This window comes from Pteropus medius, unplaced genomic scaffold (genome assembly GCF_902729225.1).
Source record: "Pteropus medius unplaced genomic scaffold, Ma_sr-lr_union100, whole genome shotgun sequence".
Lineage (NCBI taxonomy): Eukaryota > Metazoa > Chordata > Mammalia > Chiroptera > Pteropodidae > Pteropus > Pteropus medius.
Genome location: NW_024354875.1, coordinates 34,367,763 through 34,392,138, shown reverse-complemented (window position 1 = coordinate 34,392,138; position 24,376 = coordinate 34,367,763). Strand labels below are relative to the sequence as shown.

The following is a 24,376-nucleotide window of genomic DNA, read 5'->3' as shown; positions in this document are numbered from 1 at the left end:
AACCGAGGAATTGGTTTTGGGACATTCAGCACTTAGTGGCCACTAGGGGGAAAAAAGCAAGAGAATTTAATTACCACTGATATGTAGAGAGAAAAAGAGAAAGGATATTCAGTAGATGAGTTGATGGTTCTTTTAAATAATAGTTATTAATTATCTATGGTGCTAATTACATTATAGAAATCGATTTAATGACTTTGTTTCTAAGAACATTTCCCTACTACAGTCATAGGAAAGGGAGATCTGATCCCAATCATTTGTATGTGTACATTCCCATTCCATTTTCTCCTGTCCATAGCATTGTACCATAGATTGTAAATTCAGGAGCTGAGGGATTAAGCCACACCCAAAGGGAACATATATTTAGTGACTAGCGCTAACTGCTACCTTCTCTTGTGGTCTAAGCGCTTAGTTCTGGTGGTAAACTCGATATTCTGCTCTTTCTCAACTGAATTTCTGTTAGTATTCTTAAGACTAAAGTGAGTGGCACCTTATTTTAAAATATGAATTATTCAGCTGTTAAAACAAATCATAAATTATTAGAGGCAGAACTCTAAAACACAGTATATATAATAGTAAGAAGCAAAATAATTTGACAGAAAATACAGTGGTAACTAATGCATTTTTTCTAATTTCAGAAAATTTTGCCAATTGCCATTGTGAATGCTAAAACAGAAGTTTGTATTTTTTAAGGACTTTTATTAAGACACACTTTGAAATTTAAATATAAATACTTCTTTTTAAAGAGGGAATATATGTAGGTCTATAACTAAGTATTTTAGGCATGCTTTAGAAACCAAGCAAATACTTAAAAGCTTGAAAATTATTCTTAATGCTGTTCCATGATGCAGTTGTATCTTATGGTAAATTCTCAAGTGAGTACATAAACTGAACGTCTTACGTAATCAGAATTACCCTTGACAGTCCCTTATCACTTAGAATGTAATGGTACATGTATTTGTGTATACAACTCTGTGTCATCATAGGTATATATAAATATGTAATTTATTCAGTGAAATGTAGTACATAATAAATATAAATATAAAATTACACTTATGTCATTTTTAGTTATGTAAAAAGTGACTTTATTTTATGTCAGGCACCTGGTTGACTTAATGTGTGTGTGTGTGTAGAGACAGATACAGGTATAAATTACATAGGTGTATGAAATAGATATTTAGTTTGGTATTTGACCATCCTTAAACATGGAGCTTTAAAACAGGAACATAGAAAACACAATTGCAGCTGTTACAATAATGAGGAGTTGTGCTCAAAAATAGTATATAGTTCCCTAAAACACCAGCTCCAAAAATGTGTCACAGAGAGTAGAGACTTGGTTTTATGTGTTTGAAAGCTCTATGTTCCTGTTTTAAGGCTCCATATTTAAGGGTGGTCAAGCGCCAAACTGGTTTAGTTTATGTTTCATTGGTATGAATTAACTAAAGATACAGGACTTCTTTGATATCTGCCTATATCTACCTATGTAATTTATACCTGTATCTGTCTCTACACACATGCACACTCTTGAATTCAAACAGATGCTTGACATGAAGCACATTCTGGCTGCAATGTGGAAGATGGACCAGGGAGGAAGATGGACATTTTAGAGACAGAAGACTGGTTTAGGGGGCTATTTCATTCATCTTAGTTAAGAGTGATAAAGGCATACAATAAGTAAACACACAATAGACTATACAGATGTCAAATTATAATGTACACCTGAAAATTATATAATGGTATTAACCAATGTTACCCCAATAAACTTAAAAAAAAACCTTACTTTTTTAAGGACAATTGGGGACATGCCAAACTAACTGAGTATTTAATGCATTAAGGTATTATTGTCTTTTTTCTCAGGAATTTGATATTTTTTTTAAAAGGATTCTTATCTTTTAGAGATATGTGCTGATATCAGGCCTGTGCTTCCAATATTCCAAGAGATTTATTGGGTTGAGTATCAATGAACATAAGACTGGCCATTGTACAATAATTGCTTAAATTGGTGATAGTTATGTGGGAAATTATTTTACTTTTCTCACTACTTTTGTATACATTTTATTTTTCCATAGTAAAAGTTTTAAACATTGTAGAAAATTTTGTTAATTCATAAAAGAATATCTTTACCAGGAAAATCTATTTATAAAACCTCAAATGATATACCAAATAAAGATTTTATGGAGACTCCAAAAAAAAAATTCTCTTGACCCTATTTTTTCCATCCCTCCTGCCCAATATCTTTGCTCTCCTTTGTAGAAAACACTCAAAAGAGTACAGAAAGTTTTTGTGTTTGCTGTTTCCAATCGTGCTCCTCCCATTTTCTCTTAAACCCAGCACCCGCCCTTGACACACTTTCCTCACTTCATTTCCAGGACTTCACAGTCTTTTGGTTTTTCCCCTGCCTCCACAGCCTCCTTTGCTGGTTCCTCTTCTCCCTGAGTTCTTGATGTTCAACTGCTCTAGAGCTCAGTCCTCGATCCTATTTCTTCTCTATCTGTATTTACCCTCTGATGATCTTATGAGATTCACGGTTTATACATCTTATATTTCTGGTTTGAGGGAAAAGCTGTGATCTCTTCTCAAAACATGGGGAGACCCCATTCTAATGTGTCTGAGACTCTAGTATTAACTACACAAAAAGTAATCTCGATTTCTATTTTTTAAAGGTGATATTAGCTGTATAAGTAATTCATGAATGTATTCTTTATTTAAAAGTTACAGATAATACCAAAGCCCCTTTTTTGCCTTTCCCATGGCCTCCTTAGTTCACTTCTTCCCTACCTTCCCAGAAGTAACCATTTGAAATTGGTATATTTTTTCCAGATCTCTCTCTATGCTATAACTATAAATTATAGTATTGTGTGTGCAAGTGCTTTTCCTAAATGGTGTCATACTGTCTTATTATTCCATAGTATATGCTTATATTTAGTAGTTTGTCTTGGTGATTTCTTCATGTTAGTCTTTATCAATCTATTTCATGCCTTCAAACTGCATATTATTTATACTATAAAATAGTTATTCCCTATTGGTATATACTTAAGTTATTTGTATTTTAAAATGACTACAAGAAGTGGTTCAGTCAACATTCTTACCCATGTCTTTATGTGTACTTGTGCAAATGTGTCTCTGCAGTAAATACTGAAGGTTTGCATATTTTTCTAGATAACGTTTTATCATAAAATCTTGTAGAACCTTAAGTTAATTCCTTGAGATCTAAACATTGAATTTTCATCTCAAAAGCAGATGCATGACCCCTCTCTAATAAGCTCTGTACCTAAAAATAGAATAGCCATCATCTGTAGCTGTAGGGACCAACTGGCATATTTTTAGTACACCGAGTTTTATGAGTAGGGAAAATATGGAACAAGATCAGATCAAGTGGAATTTACCCTGAGAAGACTATCGAAATAACCTGATTGCAACCTCAGCAGACAATAGAAGATTCTCAAAGGGTTATTTAAATATAATTTCAGGAAAAGATAAAATCATGTCTTTCTTACAGATATGAAGATGAACATGCATTAAAAAAATTATGTACTCATATGATATGAGGAAAACAGGCAGATGTTATAATCAGCTCAAAGGAAAAGTGAAAATAGCACAAATTTATATGAAGTCATGGAATGTTGAGATGAATTGCAAAGAGACAAAACTGGTTTTTTCACTGGGAGGAGAGTAGAGAATTAAACCACTATCAGACAGAGAAAAGTTTACATATCAGTTACCTACAACTTAGTTCCAAAATAGACAAAAAGATAATGGCCTGGGCTAGATAAGCCAGTAGTTTCTGTATGGAGATGATGCATAGTTTTTCAGTGAAACAAATTTTTCTTCTACACTATGAATAAATATCTCAAGTTTGCTGAAAACATTATCAGACCTTGCTGACCAGTGGTTAGGTAACCTAGAGTTGGCAGTCAGGCTCTGTATGGAGGCCAAGGTAGATAATCACTGGAAGGACAGACTTTGAGTTGCTTTGGGAACTGCCATATTTATCCTAATTCAGATGATTCAGTGTCAAATAGACAGGGGTTGGGCCCTTTTTGCTATTCCTGATGGGAATCCCAGTTTTGCTTTGGGCTCTATCACTTTGTAACCTTGAACAAGTTATCTAACCTCTAATAGGGTTTTTCACCTATCATGATAATACTGTTATGATAATACTGTTTTATGGGAATGAAATAGAATAATTCATATCTCATTTGAGGATTAAATGATCTTCATATATGATTAAAACACAGCACATAGCATGAACTCGATAAATATAGTCCGTGGTGTCACCCAGATACCACCTAGGGAAAGCTTATTCCATTCTTCTGATTTTCTAGCTAGGCCTGGCTTCTTGTCATTCAGAACCCAGTTTGTCATCTCAGAGTGATTTGGCCTGACCATCCAACTTAAATACCTCATTAGCTTTCTCTTTTATGTTACCCATTCTTATTTTCATTACAGCACTTATACTACTTCCTACTTTCTTATTTTCTTTTTACTTCTTTAAAAACTTCTTTATTGTCTGTCTTTCATTAGAATGTAAGTTTCAAAAGCGTAATGACAGTTGTCTTATTTCAGTGATGTGTAGGCTTTCAGGAAGGACAGTGCCTATGACGTTTGTCATTCAGTAAATGTTTCTTAAATAAATGGGGCAAATACTCTCAGCCTACTTCAGTAAAAATTCCTTAGAATCTTTTTTGCTGGGCCTTTCTTTAGCTGCAGCCCCACACCTGCTGTGAAAAGCTAGGGGAGATTGTGGTAAGGGAAGAGCTGATGGGAGAACAAAAGGGCAAGGTTTTATCAGAATGTTAACAGAGGGGGAGTATGGAGTAACAAGAAGGGAGAGGGCGGGAGAGAAAGCCACAGTCTGTTCTGACAGAATCGTGGCGTTAAGATTTTGGATGTTTTATTTTACTTTCGGATAAAGTGATATAAATATTTTTTCAGATTCATAAAATCTTAGAAATGAAAGATAATTTAGTCCAACTCTTTTTACATACGCAGTGTTTTATAGATAAGAAACAGGTCTGAGAGTTGAAGTGACCAGTCCAAATGGCACAGTTAATCTGCTGATAGAACTGGAACTCTAGACCGATTTTTTTTCTTAATATATGTTTTAGTTTGTCACATATGCAGAATGTTGAGTTATGTTCTGAACATTTGCATTTTCACAAATCTCTTTTTTTTTCTTATAGGTAGAGAACAGACCAAAGTATTATGGAAGAGAGTAAGTATGAATTATCAAAAAACATTTTATAGATTGGAATATGTAAGAGAGGTAAATGAATGCTTTCAGTAAAAATAAAAACAAGAGGAAGGATATATTCAAGTTTGGATGAGTTAAAATATTTTTCTGATTACAAATATAATTATTCTAATTGGTGAAAACACAGAAAATAGGGACAGGTATAGAGAAAAAATAGCATGGGAAAATATATGCAGTAATATTAAAATAAAGATGCAAGCCATACAAGTAAATAAATAGTGCTAGATGTATATGATGAAAATATATATATTTGTATGTGTATGTATATATTAAACATAGATATATATAAACTCATACGTATATATTGTTAGTGTATGGGTGGTTTATTATATGTTTATACTTTATTTTACAGATTTTCTGTAAGTAAATTTAGGCTACCCAGAAACAACTAATGTTAACAGTTTTAAGTATTACCTTCTAAAGATCTGTTTTCTTAATGTTTTTATGAAATTGATCTATTGTACATATAATTTTGATAGCCTGATTTTTCCATTTAATATTAATAATGAGCATTTCTCTATTTTATGAAAAATGTTATAATAATTTTTTATGTTCCTAATTTTTTTTGATTATTTAAAAAACAGAAGTCTAGCCCTTTGGGGAAAAGAATAAGAATCACCTATAATCCTATCATTCCCCAAATAAAATCATTTGTCTTTCATGACTTTGAATCGTATCAGATGAACAAGTAATGTATATAGCAAATATTTTAAAATTACTTAAAATTCTGTTTCAGTTTTCAAGACTCTTGTGAATAGAACATAGGCACTCTGAGTTGGCGGGGAGTCACTGGTGTTCTTTATGGTTCTACCATAATTTAGTCATTTCTTTGCTTTTGGCATTTAGGTTGCATTTAAACTCTGCAGTCATGTTCCGCATAATGATGTTTCAGTCAATGATGGGATCGCATATACAATATTGAGTGGTACCTTATAGCGTAGGTATGTAGTGGGCTCTACCATCCAGGTGTGCATAAGTGCACTCTGGGATGTTTGTACAACAGTGAAGTTGCCTAACAATGCATTTTCCAGAATGTGTCCTCATTGTTAAGCGGTGCATGACTGTATTATTAAAAGTAACACCGTAAGAACCATTTTAGTGCTTAAAGCCTTTTTTTGGGGTAGAAATTTTGGGTCAACTGGTATGAATAGTGTTAAGATTTTTAAAATACCTTTGTCAGTTTGTTTTCTTGAATGGCATTTTCCTTTAAATTGAAGAGTTTTTTTTAAAGCAGTTATTAAATTTTACTAACTTTATTAATTGATGTCAAGGAAACTGAAAATAATATATCAAGATGCTAATGTAATGGTATGTGTTATTACTAGGGATAGGTTACTATCCTTGCTCCGGCAGAGAGAGTGGACCTGGTTCTGAAAGATAGGAGACTATGTGAAATTAAGAAATTCCAGAAGCCCATTCTTAAACCTAGCTGTTCTAATTGTCATGATTTAAACATATTTTTCATGAACTGTTTTGACTTAAATTGAGAAAGACTGACCATTCCCATGAGGAGAAACTCTAAAAAGTTGACACTCGTACTCTACTAAGGCTCCTAAATTATTAAGGTGCCACTGCAGGGCTGCAGTCAAAATTTCATTGAGCAATTGTTTGATTCAGTTATTTTTTAGTTACTAAAAGGGTAAAGATATGTATAAATTCTTTGTAAATTCTCATGCAAATGTAAGTTGGTTTTATATTTTTAATATTAATCATCAGTCACCACTGACATTTTTCTTTTTTCACTGTTTTATGTCTGAATATTATAGATGAATCTACTGTGTTTGTGTAAAGAGCGTGTTATTTATGTTTATTCTTTTCTCTTTTTTTCTCTGTTAATCAAAAATAGGGTTTTAGTAGGGAGTGAAAGCAAGTATTACAGTTCTTTGGTTTTGGCTTGAGTACCAAATGATGCAGATTATGCACATTATTGGGCAATCATGCCAATTAAGGGCAACCCAGAGTCCTGGAAAATTGCCAGCATAGACTCTGAGCCAAAATTTTGGAGCAGCGCTATTAATATGAGGATATGAAATGGGACACATTTCTGTATATTTTTTTTAGCATGTCCATATGGTCAGACAGCTACATAAGAAAGGCATTGTCCTTTCAAGAGAGATGGTTGGTCTTCTCTTCGATGGATGTGAATTTTGATGTTGTGAGTGTTAAATGGATTGGATAGCTACTTTGGTATTGTTCTTATCATCTCAGAAGCTGGCCAGGGGCCAGGCCAGGAGAAATACAAACATAGTTAAACCCCACTTCTTTGATATGTCAGTACTTTGTCTAGAAAACAATAGGAAAATGTGAGAGTTTTGTTTTATCTTGTTTTACTGAAAAAGGTGGAAGGCATGCACTTTCTGAGTTGACATTGTTTCTTAGGTTTCACGGCATGATCTCCCGAGAAGCAACAGACCAGCTCTTGAGTGTGGCTGAGGGGAGCTACCTCATTCGGGAGAGCCAGCGACAGCCAGGAACCTACACTCTGGCTTTAAGGTTGGTCACGGACCTGTAATTATAACTATGCTTCATTTAAAACTCTCTTAGTAGAAGGCTTTAAATTTTAAAAGCATCCAGCATGTAATTGAATTGGGTCTTGTTTTCTTTGGACCTAATTACCATTTTAATAGCTTTGAGACCCTTAAAAAAGTCCTCATGAATGGTAGCACTCAGTAATTAAGAACTGAAAAACTTTTAAAGCATTTTTATTGTAGCTGCTTTCTTCTATTTCATCTTACCGTTCTCTCCCATCAGTCCTGCTGTGTCAGTTCCCAACTATTTTTTGAATAAGAAAAGGAACTAAGAAAAAAGATCTTTGTAACTCATAAAATGAAAGCCAATGTCATTTCTCTTAGGTTAGCTTTTGGTTGCAGCCGCTTTTCTTGGGAGCTCTTGGCTGTTTCCTATCAACTGAAATTTGCCTAGCGTTTTGGCTGTTCTTGTCTTACTGTACAGTGCCCAGAAACAAATATTTCCATTAATCTTGCAATAATAACAGAACAGTAATAGAATAGCATGCTTATCTTTTGAGCTTACCTCTGCCAGGCTTCTAACCTCATTGAATCTTTACAGCAACTCCAGGATCTATGTACTGTTGCTTTCTCCACTTTACAGAAAAGGAAACAGAGGAACTAGAGGTTGAATAACTTGGCTAAGGTTATGTATTTAATAATTTGTGTAGCTGGTATATGAACCCCCAGACTATCTGGCTTTAGAGCCTGTGTTCTTAATCACTCTACACTACTGCCTCTCCAAAGGCCTAGAATGATTATCTGTTGTCTTTGTTCATTCCTTCTCTTGTTCATCCGCGCATTTATTCATCCATCCTCTGAAAAGACTTAATCATAGAAACTTCCTAAGAAAGAGGTCTAACAAATGACTTTTTTTTTTTTTTTTAGCCACAAAGAGACTAGAAAGGTGATGTTGTTGCCTAGAACTCTAATATGACCATGTCTAACTCCTCCACTCACTTATGCCTATGTGGTCAGGGACTGTTCTTATTCTCACCACTGGATTTAATATTAATTTTTCTGACAAAAATAATGGTATAATTCACTATTATTTCATACCGAATTCTGAATCGATTGCATACTTGAAGAAAAGAGTATGTTACAGGAGTTCATGGAAATTCGCTTTATATGGCAAACGATTAAAGTATAAATTCTCCTTCAATTACTTAACTAATTATATTGTTTTTCAGGTTTAGATTATAGTATACAGGGGAAAATCTGGTCTGGGAATTGAAATACCTATTCATTTTGCCACTAACTGAACTAGAAAACTGATTTGGGGCAAATCACAGAATTCCTTAAAGTTGGGTTCTTCATCTTTCTATTGCTAACATTTTATAATTCTAGGATTCTTCAAACACCACATTTCCAAATAGTCTGGTCATCTGAGTGTTTGGGTTAAATAAGCTTGGACTAGTTCAGTAACTCCTAAGAGATCTCCCTGTATCCAGCCTTGTACCTCTAATGTATCTTCCACGGTATTGTAAATGACAGTCAGTCTTAAAATCTGATGTAGTAATTAACAAGGTTGTAGTGTTGAGTAGGGCACAAGTTTCAAAGATCACACCTTGACCCATCATTGACACCTCCCCCATACTTGTGGAGGCCTAATCCTTCACTGATGATCTTTGTGTATAAGTGTGAGGTATTACCTAGAAGAGTACCTATTGTATATGTACTGTCACAATACCAATTTTCTGCATTCAGAAGAGATTCTCATTCCATGGCGTGGAAGGAATTCTGTGGCTGGATATTTTACCCTCTTCTTCAGCACCATCTTCTCTCATATCTCATCTCAGCCTGAATTTCAGGCCAGGCCTTTTCTGGCTTTTCTACCTTTGCTCTTGTTGACCCCTTGGTTTAGGAAAAATGATTGCTGCTCAATGAAAGTTTATTATACAAAGGAAGCATATAGACAAACAACCACATGGTTGGAGGGTGTAGTCGAAAATAAGCCCAGGCATTAGATTATACTTCATGAAGAAAGAAGTGTTTCAAAGTGACTTGGGGGGTTTTTGGTATGTTGATTTTGACAACATTTGAATTAGCTATAGTTTAATGAGATATGGCAAATAACAGTTGTATGTAAACCTAAGATAATTTAAGAAGTTTGATTGGAAACATTTTTTATAATTTTCATAGTTTTACAACTAATTCTTTAAAAATATTTTATGTCATTATGTATTTTTTCTAACCAAAAGAAAAAATTATTAGGTTGTGTTGTACATATGGGGTGACAAATGAAAAGAGATAGAACCAGTGCATGTTTTTTATTATCATTTTCATTAAGTATTAAATATATACAAAAGAATGCTTGTAAGAAATATAGAAATTATTTAATATCATGATATTATAACTGTTATATGCCCAGCATCTATTTTAAGAAATAGCCCTTCCTTTGGAGTCTCCTGTATACTGTATATCCCTTCCCTATTTCTCCCTGCTTCCTCCTGTTCCTCACACTGGCAGCCTTATCTCGATTATCATTCCCTTGCTTTTCTTTATAAATTTATAACATATGTTAGTATTGCTACATAATACATTATTTCGATTTGTTTGGTTTTATACTTAAAGTAAATAAAACATGTAGAATATATTCTTCATTTTTTTTTCATTCAACATTATGTTCCTGAGATTTATCCTTACAGCAGAACATGGCTATCATTCATTTCTTTTCATTGTTATATAATAATCCATTAAATAAATATAATTTATTTGTCCATCCTACTATGGATGGACACATGGGTGGTTTCTGGTTTGGCGCTGTTAAAGACAGTTTTGCAGTGTATGATCGTCTTTAAATGTTTCCTGGTGCATGTTAAGATTTTCGCTAGAATATTTCCATATATGTAAAATTGCAGCTCTTGCTTTATTATATCTCTTGCTTTATTAGCTAATGACAGTTTTTTCTAAAGTAGTTGTGCTAATATTTATTCTCCAACAGTGTGGTGTGCATCCTTGTTTATACCTGGTGAGAGAGTACAGGCAACCTCTCCTTTCTCATGCAGAATGCATCAGATGGATCAGCCGGTGCGGATCTTCCTTTCCTGCCCTTGGGCCAGTAACAATCTGCAGGGAAATGCATGTACTGATTGCTTATCTGACTAGTATTGGCTCCTGGACCTGGAAGATGGGGTCAGCTTCTGCTAGAAGATAAAGCTTTGGGAGGAAGTCTGGATGACCAAATAAATTCTGGTTTTCTTGTTTTAAAAGAAGGAAAAGGTTGAAGTGAAGAGGGAAAGTGGATACAGTTACACTATACAGCATAGTAGGTATTCATTAAAGTCATTTCCTTGTTAGACAGTGAGGATCAGTCAATGGTGTAACTCTCCAAATCTTTCAGTCCTGATCAGCTTCTTGTTAAAGTAGTACATCTGGTTTTTGCTTTGGTAAATAGTAAGAAAATTTGGTATGAGTTCCACTTAAAGATTTATGTGAGGAGAGGCACCAAGTGTTATAAATTCTGTTTTATTGATGTTCTTTTGCCTAGTATTTTCAAAATTGTTTTAAAATATTTTCCAAATTGACTGACTGACTGACCGACTGATTTTTAGGCGAGGCAACCCTTGGTTGACCTCACAGATTGCAAAGACCTTGTCAGCTTACAATTCCTTATTTTTTTTTTTATTTTTTACGCCTACAGAACCTGGTCTTCCTAGGTGGTCTCTCATCCAAGTACTAACCAGGCCTGACTCTGCTTAGCTTCCAAGATCAGACAGGATTGGGCTTGTTCAGGGTGGCATGGTCGTAGACTCCAAATTGACTTAAAAACAATTTAATATTTTAAAGGTGATATGGAAAACCTAATTTTGTTAATTATTTTAGCACATTGAAATCCATGGTACTTTTGACTAATATATATCTTAAAATATTTATCCCTGGCATTTCACTAAAATGTGTTAGGCCTTTCATGAAAGTCAGGAGCTTGGTCTTTATTGTTAAATTAGGTAATTAACATAATCTCCCAGGTAACTGCATCATCAAAATTAGCAGCATTTGCTGAGCTGCTGTATTCTGCCAGGTACCATCCAAATGCGTCAAGGAAGAAGACATTTAAACTGCCTCTTAAAGGTAGAGTAGAAGTTTGCCAGGTAGAAGGATAGGATGTGATGAAAAACGAGCATTTGCAGAAAAAGAAATGGCCAAGGCTGGAATATATAGAACAGCATAGAATATTTGGTGTATGGCAGGCTGCTGGGGTTTGAGAGTACAGGAAGCTTTAGCAATAAGTTTGCCAGGAAAGCCTGGTATTTCATGCTTAAGAATTTGGACTTTATCTTTAGGAAATGGGAATCAATAAAGACTTTTAATAGAAGAGAGTGATGGTTACATTCATAATTTAGAAAGATCATTGTGGGAGCAATAAGAATAATGAGTGGGAAGGGTGGTAGGAAGTAAGTTGTACCAGAATTATTTAGATAATTAATTTAGTAAGCAGTTTTTCCGTGCTTAAGGAGAACTGATCTTTAAAAGGGTTTCTAGATATCTTACAGATTTTAAAGGGTTCACTTTGAGGAGAAACTCCAAATTTGGCAATTCCAGAGACATTTCTGTTAAGTCTGACTCATTTTAGCTTCTCTAATTTGGGAGAAGAATAAGATGACATATGTGCAAGAGTCTTAATAATTCCTAAACCCTATACCTGGATATTCCGGGCCAGAATCGAACATATTCCAGAGAATGCTTTATGCCCACAGTTTTTGGCACTTTCCTGTTGGTTTTATGCTGATCAACCATCAAGATAAGAATTACTTGGTAAAATTTTAAATAAGAGAGAACAAATGAGAATTTAAAAACTGAAAAGTCATAATGTAACTATGTTTAAACATTTATTATATTTTCTTTTAAAAATATATTTCTTATCAGGTAAATTCTGGAATATATATAGCCTATGTTAATCTGAAAAATAAAATTCATTATACAGGACATTATGTATCGTATCATACTTTATGCAAAATTATATATCTATTGTGTATATATGTAAGTAGAGAAATGTCTAAAAGATGAACACCAAAATGATCACAGTGTTCATCTCTGAGTGACAAATTTAAAGGTGCTTTTTACTTCTTTGTACCTTTTCAAGTGCCTGATTTTTTTTATAATGCATGAATATAATTTTTTAAATCTACCAAAGAAAATCAGGGCCTGTGGGAAAGGGAGAGGTATCCAGGCCAACACTGACAGTGCTATCTCTAGTATGGAGATGAATACGAGGAGCCATATGAGTATTCTTAAATATAGCTATACTGTATTTCCCAAACTCATTTGATCATGAGACCTCTTTTCATGGAATCCCTCTGTGGAACACACTTTGAGAAATATTCCATTAAATATTTAATTTACTCAGTTCCTCTTGCTCTGGACTCCATGCCCACCAAGCTGCCTTCTGATTAATGGCTTTCCAAGTGGTCTGTCTGCAGGGAGAGAAAACTTAAAATATGTAGTCTGAGTATTAACAGCCTTTGAGTTATTTCTTATTTTCAGTTAATAAGTTAGAATTAAATGCTGGGAGTTGATGAAGAAAAGAAGGAAAAAATCTTCCAGGCTTTTTCTGTTTAGTTAAGTTCAGATAGACACCCTCCCCATTTCTTCCTTTTTTCCCCACATGTCCATTTGATAAATAAGCCTAAAAGATTTCTTACAAAAGTATTAAATTGATAGATAAAAAAATTTAAGGGCAAATTGCCTCATTGATTCCTTTTCTTCCTGTTTTCTGATTTTTTTTTTCCTGGACCAAAAAGGATTTGCCTCCTATCCAAAGAGGTTTCTGAAACATCTACCTACGGCAACCAAGCACCATTTATGTGTATTGCAATCTTTATTTCCTAAGTTTATTTGCAAGCTTGGCTTTTGTATGCTATGGTATCTTACTCTTTTTTTAAAAACCTTTTTCTTTTTATTTAGTTATAAATAACATACCAATTCACCCATTTAAAGTGTACAATTCAGTGGTTTTTTAGTGCATTCACAAAATTATGCAACAAAAAACATTTTAGAACATTTAATCACCCTAAAAAAGGAACTCCATACCCATTTGCAGTCACTTCCCATTTCTCCCCAACCTTCCCAGCCCCAGGGAACCATTAACCTACTTTTGTCTCTCTAGAGTTATACATCCTGGATATTTCATATAAATGGAATCATATATGTGTTCTTTTGTGACTGCCTTCTTTCCCTTAGTGTATTTTCAGGGTTTAGTCATGTTGTCGCATATATCACTACTTTATTCCTTTTTATTAATGAATAATGTTCAAATAATGTTTCAGTGTTTGCATGTATACCACATTCGATTATTCATTCATCAGTCGATGGGCATTTGGATTGTTTCTACTTTTTGGCTATTATGAATAATGCTATTCATAATTAATAATGCTGTGTGTAAGTTTATGGGTAGACATATGTTTTTACTTCTCTTGCATTTATACCTAGGAGTGAAATTGCTGGATTATATTGTAACTTTGTGTTTGACATTTTGAGGAACTGCCAAAAGTTTTTCCAAAGTGTTTTTACCATTTTATAATCCCACCAGCAATTTATGAAAGTTTCATTTTCTGTACTCATCACCAACACTTATTATGTCTTTGATTTAAACAGTGGATGTGACATCTTAGTGGGTATGAAGTGGTATTTCATTGTGGTTTTGATTTGCACCTTAATCTTAAATGGCACTTCATTTTTCACACTTACATGCTTAGCATGGATTTTTATTCACTGGTATACTATCTGCTCAAACTTCAGTTTCCTCAAAATAGCAATGGGTTTAAAGCAAATGTAGAGAAATCAAAAAAGCTGATTTCAAGGATTTTTCGTACTTCAGAGGCACAACATACAGCAAATTCCATTGAGCATTTCACTTAGGGTGGAGTTGAGTTTCAAGTACATTTTGGGGCTAATCAACAGGAACTTTGATATGAGAGAAATAACTCTGATTCCCTGGTTACCTACTTTTGCAAAGGGAATCTAGAATCTTACTTGTGTATCTACTTCAAGATACAGTAGAAAACATACTCGGTTCTCTTAAGCTTAAGATCTGTTACTTGGAATCAGATATAGCCCTCTAAAGTGTTGATAATATGCCTCCTTTCCTTGAATGATTTGGCATACACAAGTATTTTATTAATGGATTTAACAGTTTTATAAATATAATAATAGTTAACATTTACTGAATACTGTGTCAGGTACATATTTTATGGTAAATGTTTTATGTGAATTTTCTTTCAGTATTTTCCAATACTTTTTCATATTGTGGCACCTATTGAAAATGACGATGTTATATGGTAAATGGAGGTAAATGGGTAAGGCTGATCAAGGTCAAATGTGAACTGCTCATTTTATATACGTCAGTTGCATCCGACCTCCCTGGCCTGTGAAAGGGCTGGACAGTTTGATAGCTTGTAACTGTAACCTCTATTCATGACATCTAGGTTGTAAAACTCAGTTTTATCTATAAAATAAGCTTACATGGTAGATACTATATTTTCTGCATTATGTAGATAAGAAAATCAAGACAACTTGCTCAAGAACAAAAAGCTAAGAAACAGAGACAATAACTTGTTTTAAAAAAAAGTCCAAAATAATAAAATTTACAGTATTTTATATACGTCAACAAGGGATGTGGCATAAGAGTAAACTTGGCTTTTAAAATCAGTATATTTTTAATAATAATTTTTAAGTTGTCAACACAATACCATTTTTATAAAGGAGACAAACATTTGTTTAAAGCCTGTTAAGGGTGAGATTTACTCAACTAATTTCAGTGGTTAACTTTTTACCACCACTCCCCTCAAAAAGAGAAAAGCCAAATAAAATATATATAAAGTTATTTAAGCAAAAATTTTATTATAAAATCATTTGGTGATCATTTGTGCTTATAAAAATAATTTTGTAGTGAGTTTGGATAACTTTTCAAAGGAAAATAGCAATAACAATTTAGAAAAATAATAGTATGTATTATTTTTCTATGTAATTTTATTTTATTTTAATATATTTAATCTTTACTACTCTGAAAATTTAGCATGAATAAATTGTTACTAATATGTTATAAAATGATAAAATGCATTGAAATAAAAAATAATTTTTCTAATGATTGAAAAAAAACAATTCTTAATTGAATCTCAGAATATTTGGTTGACTTTTAAAGTGAACTCAACTAGAGAGTTCTTGGATAAAGTCAGAGAATTATAGTAAGGGGGCTTTCACATTTTTAAAATATGAATATTAGTCGAAAGCTTTTTTCATGTTTGAGAAAGAGGATCAAAAGAAACTGGGGAAGGATTATGCTACTGGTAGGCGTTGACGTGTAATGTACTATGTGTTCTTTTGATCTAATAGCTCATGATAGGTTTGGTTGGTTACCATGGTTTCATTTCATTTCATTTCCTGCAAACCTTCTTGTTGTGCTATTTGGAATAAGTGGAAAATAATGTTCTGCAGGATAATTTTTGAAAATGGTTTTCTGCTTCTCTTAGTTAAGATTATGAATCACTTTTTGGGAAGTTTTCTGGATATAAGAGTATGTGATAACCCTTATGACAATAGAATTTAATAGTCCTGCAATATCAGTAAATTGCTGTTGATAGAAAGGATAGCATAATTGACTTTAAAATGTAATACCATGATATCAGTGCCCTGAGCTTTTAAAAAAATATTGCTATAATAATTCCAGTTTATATGAAGGACCCACAGGTCAAGTATGCTTTAATAAAACAGACTATAGAAAGTAATTCATAAGACACAGTAGGGAGTAGGTAGTTTAATATAAGGCATCTCTTTCTTGAAAAAAGATGTTTCTGAAAATGGTTGCAAATTGAAATATATTGTAAATACACAACAGTATTTGTGTATTTAAACAGCTATGAAGAGATTATTTAGCTGTTTAAAAAGATTATTTTTTTCCTACTGTATATATAATAAAGAAAACATTGAAAATGGAGAAAAGCAAAAATTCACCTTTAATCCTACTACCTGGGTTAAACAAATATGGTTCCATACCAAGTACACTGTTTTATGGTATACTTTTTCAGTTAGCTGTAGATCATGAATATTTTCCATGTCAGTAAATATGTGAGAAGTTTGAAGTTTGCTATTTTTAATTAATTCTTCATAAGGTCAAGTTTTACTTCCCAATTTTTTAAAACTCTGATTTTCATTTATCATATTTATTTATTTAAATTTAGGTCCATCATAAACTTTTTTTTATTAACATGTGCAATATGGAAACAATGTAAAATGCAGAAATATAGGAAAAGAAAAATAGTCTCACTGGCCCCAAAATAATATTTTTGGCATTTTTAAAAGCATTTTTTATTCTTGTTGCTTTGTTGTTTGTTTTTTTAAATTATAATTCTACTCTACTGGGTGCTGAGGATACAAGGATAAACAAGATAGTCATGGTCCCTGGCCTTATGGAGTTATCAGGTAGTGAGAGGATTAGACTTTAATGAAATTCTCCTCCACGTATAAAATTAAAACTGAGGCAAGAGCTATGGAGGGGAAAAGCATAGGGGGCTATGACTGTGTAAAGGAGAATCCGATCTAACTACGTTCAAGGAATTTGGTATGATGAGTTTCTGTCAGATTTTACCTTAAACGTAAGTGATTCGTTTTGGGAAATACTAAAAGCTGATTCTCCTTTCCTTTTTTTCTTCCCCTTTTCACCACACATCTCTCTTTATTGATAGTCCCAGAAGAGAACAGATTGTGATCAGTTCAGAGGAGCCTATACTCTCTAGTTTGTCAGAGCTATCTTGTTTAGCAAGCTTTCAGTTCCATTGTAGTTATTTTTTATATTGTATTTTTTTTTATCAAGTTATATGTTTGTTTACAAAATAAAAGTACATATATTTGTAGTTCAACTAGCGCCCTGATAGGCTAATGAACCTTTTCATTGCTTTTATGAACTGGTATTTTGTGGAGCTCAACTTTGGAGTGTTTTAATTTTTAAAATTATCCTCCCAATAGAACTAGCATATCTTAGAAATGTCTGAAAAAATACATTTATTTATATATATGGATATCACTCTCATATTACACACACACAATATGCGGACACGTTTCTTTCTCTCAAGATAATTTTGTCGTGATCCTAGGGAAATAATCAATTTTTGTCATTTATGCTGTCAGCTGTTCAAGAATAGGCTTCTGCTCTGTCAAAATACAGAAGAATGAATACATTTTCTCTCAGATTATAATGTACAAAATAATAAAAATGCAGCAAGTATACAAAGTGATTAAGGTATTGCTTATTTCAGGAAAAATTACCTTTTCTTTCTTTAAATTTCAGTGGATTTCGGAAACTGGAACATCCATTATGAATAAGAAAGAGCACGAGGTTCCAAATAATTATACAACTTTTTCTTGTCAGATTTTGCCAGAACACACAGATTTCAGAATTTTGGAACACACCAATTTTAGATTTGCCAGAATATATCAATAGCAAATGGAAAAAGAAACTCCTCTTTTTCTTTACTTCTCTCCTCCCTCCCCTATTTTTCATATTATAAGCCATTTCACTAAAGTGTATATGTGACTTAAATGTTGATATGACATTTATAGTGTATAAAAGTATAGTTTATACCATTATATGACAGGTGTATATTATATATATGGTTGATACACATTAAAATTTAACTAGTTGAGTCTGACATTTGAACAACAAATATAATGAATTTTGAAGATGTGGAGAGGTTTGTGGTTTTCACTTTTAGAAACTTAATCTTTATCATATTGGATACATAAAGAAGTTAATGAGTTATGCAGCAGTATCCAATTCTGCCTCAGGAATATAAGCCAGGCTCTTTATTTTAAAAATGTGTTTTTTTCTATTTAATTTTAGATTTGGCCTTTGTGACTTTCATTTTCCAACTGATATGAGTAAAAATATTGAAGCCAAAAATAGTTGAGGACTTTATAAATGTCATGGAAGCTCTCATAGATGTGGCTTTAGAGTCCAGTATAGATGTCATTTTTAATTAACTTGTAAAGCCTTTCATTTTCTCCTTGCCCCAGAAACGTTTCAATGTCTAGATTCAGTCACATTCATGTCAGCCCTATACTGACTGAAGATATTAGTAAATCTTCAGCTCTCCTCTGTCAATAAAAATAAACAATTCCTGTGAGTTGAGCTGAGAGGAAAATGGAAACTTTGCGCGCGCGCACACACACACACACACACACACACACGCGTAATTAATAATTATAGTTGAGTCAGATTTCAGAAACCTCTGTCATGAATAAGGATAATTTTTCAAATAGCCGCATATTATGGATAATAACTTCTGTTGTCTTGTATCGAAGAGCTGTATTTGGATTTGCTGAGGAAAGAGCAGTTATTAATATGCCTCAATGTGTTGTCCTTTTGGTACTCCTAATCTATACCCTAATTTTTCTGGAAAAAAAATATATCTTTTACCCTCTTAATAATTTTTAAGTATAGATTACAATATTGCTTAGTTTATGCACATTGTTGTCCAACAGATCTCTAGAACTTTTTCACCATTCATGACTGAAACTCTGTAACCGTTGAACAACTCTCCCTTTCCCCCACCCCCGGCAACTACCATTCTCCTTTCTGTTTCTGAGTTTGATTACTTTAGATATCTTATAGAAGTGGAATTATGTAGTATTTTTTTTTTATAATTGGCTTATATTTTCTTCATTTATTCATCCTTTGATGGACATTTAGATTGCCCCCACATCTTGTCTTCTTTGAATAATGCTGCAGTGTACATGAACATGCAAATATCTCTTCAAGGTCTGTTTTCTTTTGTATATATATCCTAAAGTGGGATTGCTGGGTCATATGGTAGTTCTGTTTTTAATTTTTTGAGGAACCTTCATACTGTTTCTCATAATGGCTACATCATTTACAATCTCACCGACAGCGCACAAGGGTTTCAATTTCTCCACATCCTTGCCAAACCATATTTATTTATTTTTTAACAGTGACCATCTTAATGGGTATGAAGTGATACCTCATTGTTTTGATTTCTCTTGATATCTCTGGTGATTAGTAATGCTGAACATCTTTTCCTATGCATGTTGGCCATTTACATAGTTTCTTTTGAGAACTATATTCAAGTCTTTTGCCCACTTTTTAATCAAGTTATTATTTTTTCTTATTGAATTGCCTGAGTTCTGCTTATATTCTGGACATTAATCCCTTCTGATATATGGTTTGCAAATATTTTCTCCCATTCTGTAGGTTACCTTTTTACTCTGTTGATTGTTTCTTTTGCTGTACAGAAGTTTTTGTTTGAGTAGTCCCATTTGTCTATTTTTGTTTTTGTTACTTGTGCTTTTGGTGTCATATTCAAGAAATCATTGCCCATTCCACTGTCATTAAAATTTTACCCTGTTTTCTTCTGGGAGTTTTATAGTTTCAGGTCTTACATTTAGTCTTTAATCCATTTTGAGTTAATTTTTGGTGTAAGATAAAGGCTCTTCTTTGTATTTTTGCATGTAGATATCCAGTTTTCCCAGTACCATTTATTAGAGAGACTATTCTTTCTCCATTATGTAGCCATGGCACCCTTGTCAGAGATCATTTAACCATATACAGGAGGGTTTCTTCTAGGTTCTCCATTCTGTTCCATTTGTCTGTATGTCTGTCTTTATATCTGGCTAAGTGTTTGTCAGTTTATTTATATTTTCAAAAATCAATTCTTAGTTTTGTTCAGTTTTTTTGATAGTTTTTCTGTGCTCTGTTCATTTATTTTTGCTGTAATCTTTATTTTCTTCCTTCTGTTAACTGATTTGTTTTTCTAGTTCCTTGAAGTATAAAGTTAGATTGTTGATTTGAGAATTTTAAATGTGGGTGTTTATTGCTATAAGCTTTTAGTACTTTGTGTTTTTGTTTTTATTTGTCTCAAGGTATTTTCTGATTTCTCTTGTGATTTTTTCTTTGACTCATTGGTTATTCAAGAGTGTGTTGTTTAATTTTCACATTTGTGTGAATTTTCCAGTTTTCCTACTACTGTTAACTTCTAGTTTCATTCCATTGTGATTGGAAAAGATACTTGGTATGATTCAGTCCTCTTAAATTTTTTAAGACTTGTTTTGTGACCTAACATGTGATATATCCTGGAGAATGTTCTCTCTGTGTCTGAGAATGTATATTCTGCTGCTGTTGGATGAGTGTTCTGTATATATCTGTTAGGTCGAAGTGGTATACAATGTCGTTCAAGTTCTTTTCCTTATTGATCTGTCTAGTGGTTCTATAATTGAAAGTGAGATATTGAAATCTACTATTAATTTGTAACTGTGTATTTCTCCCTTCAATTCTGTGAATGTTTCCTTTATATATTTGGGTGCTCTGATTTTAGGTACATTTAGGTACATACATTTGTAATTGTTATATCTTCCTGGTGAATTGACCCTTTTATTGTTATATAACATCTTTCTTTGTCTCTTGTGACAGTTTTTGACTTAAAGTCTATTTTATCTAATATAAAAATGGCCACCACTGCTCTCTTTTGGTTACCATTTGCATAGGATATTTTTTTACATCCTTTCACTTTCAGCCTTTTTTGTGTGTGGATTTTTTTTTATCTAAAGTGAGTCTCTTGTAGACAGCATAAAGTTGAAATTTTTTTTATGCATTCAGCTACTCATTGTCGTTTGATTGGGGACTTTAATCCATTTACATTTCAAGTAATTACTGATAGAGAAGGACTTACTATTGCTGTATTGTTAATTGTTTTCTGTTTGTCGTAGCTATTTTATCCCCCTTTTCCTAGCTTGCTGCCTTCCCTTGTGTTTCATTGATTTTTTTTGTATAAACATGCTTTTGATTTTTTTCTAATTTTCTTTTGTGTATCTTCTATTGTGTATCTTCTATTGTGTATCTTCTTGTGGTTGCCATGAGGCTTACACAAAACATCTTATAGTTATAACAATATATTTTAAACTGATAAAACTTCAGTTGTATACAAAACTCATATCTTACCACCTCCACTTATGTTACTGATTTCACAAATTACATCTTTATATATTGTGTATTCATTAACATAATGTTATAATTATTTTTAGACTATTGTGTTTGAAATTCTGTACAAGAATTAGAAGTGCTTTATGCACCATTTTTACAGTATTAACAGTATTCTATATTTGTCTATAAAGTTACGCTTACTAGCAGAGCTTTATATTTTTATATGCTTTTACGTTGCTGTCTAGTGTCCTTGTTTTGTTTCAACTTGCAGGTCTTTTTTTAGCATTTCTTATAAAGCAGGTCGGGTGATGATGAATTCCTTCACCTTTTGTTTACCTGGGAAAGTCTTTATTTCTCCTAAATTTTTGAAGGACATTTTTGCCAGATGTAATATTCTTGGCTGGCAGTATTTTTTTCTGTAGCAATTTGAATACATCATCCCACTCCCCCTGGCCTGTTAGGTTTCTGCTGAGAAAGCCATTGATAATATTATGGAAGCTCCCTTGTATATGATAAGTCACTTTTCTCATGCTGCTTTCAAGATTCTTTCTTTGTCTTTGACTTTTGACAGTTTGATTATGGGTCTTGATGTGGACCTCTTTCAGTGCATCTTGGTTGGTGTTCTTTGAGCTTCTTGAATTTATATATCCATTTCCTCCTTTCAATTTGGGATGTTTTTGGTCATTGTTTCCTCACATAAGCCCTCTGTCCCTTTCTCTTCTCGTCTTCCAAAACTCCCATATATTGGTCTGCTTGATGATATACCATAAGTCCCTTAAGAGCGTCACTTGTCTTCATTCTTTTTTCTTTTTGCACCTCTGCCTCAATAATTTTAAATGACTTGTCTTCAAGATTGCTGATTCTTTTTTTCTGTTTGACCACATCTGATGTTGCATTTTTCTAATTATTGTATTATTTAGCTCTAAAATTTCTGTTTGGTTCTTTTTTTATGTAGTTTCTATCTCTTTTTGATACTTATTTTGTTCATGCATTATTTCTTGATTTCTTTTCACTTAGTGGTCTGTCTGCTCTATTTTAGATCATTGAGCCTCTTTAAGAAAATTATTGTGAATTCTTTGTCAGGTAATTAATAGATCTCTGTTTCTTTGGGTTTGGATTCTGGAGATTAATTTTTGTTCCATTGATTAGGCAATATTTCCTAATTTGTGATTTTTTTTTTCTTTTTGCTAAGTTTTATGCATTTTTAAAAGCATCGTCTAGTCTTTATAGACTGGCTTCATCTAGAGGAAGACCTTCTCCAGTCAGCCTAGGTAGAGATTTTGGGGTTTTCTGACACCTTTTTGGGGGGAGGGATTATGTGATTTCTCTGGGCTTGTGTGTAACTTCCTAATTAGAGAGTTTGTTTGTCATCATCTCTTGTACTTTCTGGTGTCTGTGGGACTGCAGGTTCTCTGGTCCTACGGGAGCAAGCTTCAGATACTGCAGCAAGCTGTTCCTGCTCTCCCTTGCTTTCAGCACTCTGTCCCACTGCTATCCCCCACCCCCGGCATCCAAATATGCCAGTTTCATTAGCATTCTGAATCAGGCAAGACAGTAACCAGTTCTTGTGCAGCCCTCTGAAAAGCCAGAATGTTTGACACATGTCCCACCATTCTCCCCCGACCCCTCAACACCAAGAGAGAAGCCATAAGCCAAGCCGACTTGTGGTGACTTGAGGAAGGGGCAGTTGTGGATAAAATAAAACAGTTCTTCTCACCTGTTTCACAGTTCTTGACTTCGCGCTTTCCTTGGGTACTGCCATTTCTTAAATGGTTTCTGGGGTTCTTGTAAAAGGATTTTAGTCCATACATTGTTGTTAATTTGGTGCCTTTGTTGGGGGAACAGGGGCTGGGACTTGCTATTCTTCCATCTTGCTCTCATATATTTTTTATACACATGACCCTTATTAGATATACTGAATGTTTCTTCTGGTTTGTCTTCCCACCTAGCCCTCCTTAAATTGTCCTGTCTTTCCTGGGTCTAGTAGAAAGATCTCTCTTATGAATATATCATGTTATCCACAAGCTAAAATAGTTGCCCTGTAGCTCTTGTCTTTGTTCTAAGTGAGTGTTCCTCCCTCCTGCTCTCCATCTGCTTGTTTCAAACAATTGTTTTAGCTTTTGGCTCTGCTTCTGCTTTCAGTTGTGGTCATTCTCTAAACTACAGATTAACTCTTCCTGCTAGGTCTTTCCAAATTTTTCCTAAGGGTTGCAATAGATGTTTGCTGCCAGGTTTTTAGGTTCACTTAGAAATCTGTTTATGATTCAGGTATTTTTATTTTCAGGGACAGTACCTAATGTTCAAGATTATATTTGAGTCTCTACTGAATACATTTATGCCTGGTATTGATCACATGGTTATTATTTCCTGAAAAGATCTTCATATGTTCCCTGAGTATACCTAGGAACAACGTACCACCTATAGTAATAATCTATTATTGCATGTATCTCTATTTTTACAAATAAGTAGAGGTCCTCTAGGGCAGCAGTCCGTAATTGTTTGGCACCGGGGACCAGTGCTTCTATGAGAATCTAATGCCTGATGATATGAGGCAGAGCTGAGGCAGTGATGCTAGTGCTGGGGAGTGGCTGAAAATACAGATGAAGCTTTACTAGCTTGCTTGCCACTCACCTTTCTGCTGTGTTGCCTGGTTCCTAACAGGCCACGGACGGGTACTGGTCTATAGCCCGG

The 24,376-nt window shown here is 33.6% G+C and overlaps 1 protein-coding gene and 1 pseudogene across 1 annotated transcript in view; one reads left to right on the top strand and one right to left on the bottom strand.

Annotated features, from left to right (window-relative positions):
* CHN1 (chimerin 1) overlaps nt 1–24,376 on the top strand; it is a 146,818-nt gene that overhangs the window by 42,007 nt on the left and 80,435 nt on the right. The window contains exons 4-5 of the mRNA XM_039855245.1: nt 5,181–5,212; nt 7,631–7,744. Coding sequence (XP_039711179.1) covers nt 5,181–5,212; nt 7,631–7,744 — 146 coding nt within the window. The remainder of the gene's footprint in view (nt 1–5,180; nt 5,213–7,630; nt 7,745–24,376) is intronic.
* On the bottom strand, nt 11,393–11,511 carry LOC120597404 (uncharacterized; annotated as a pseudogene).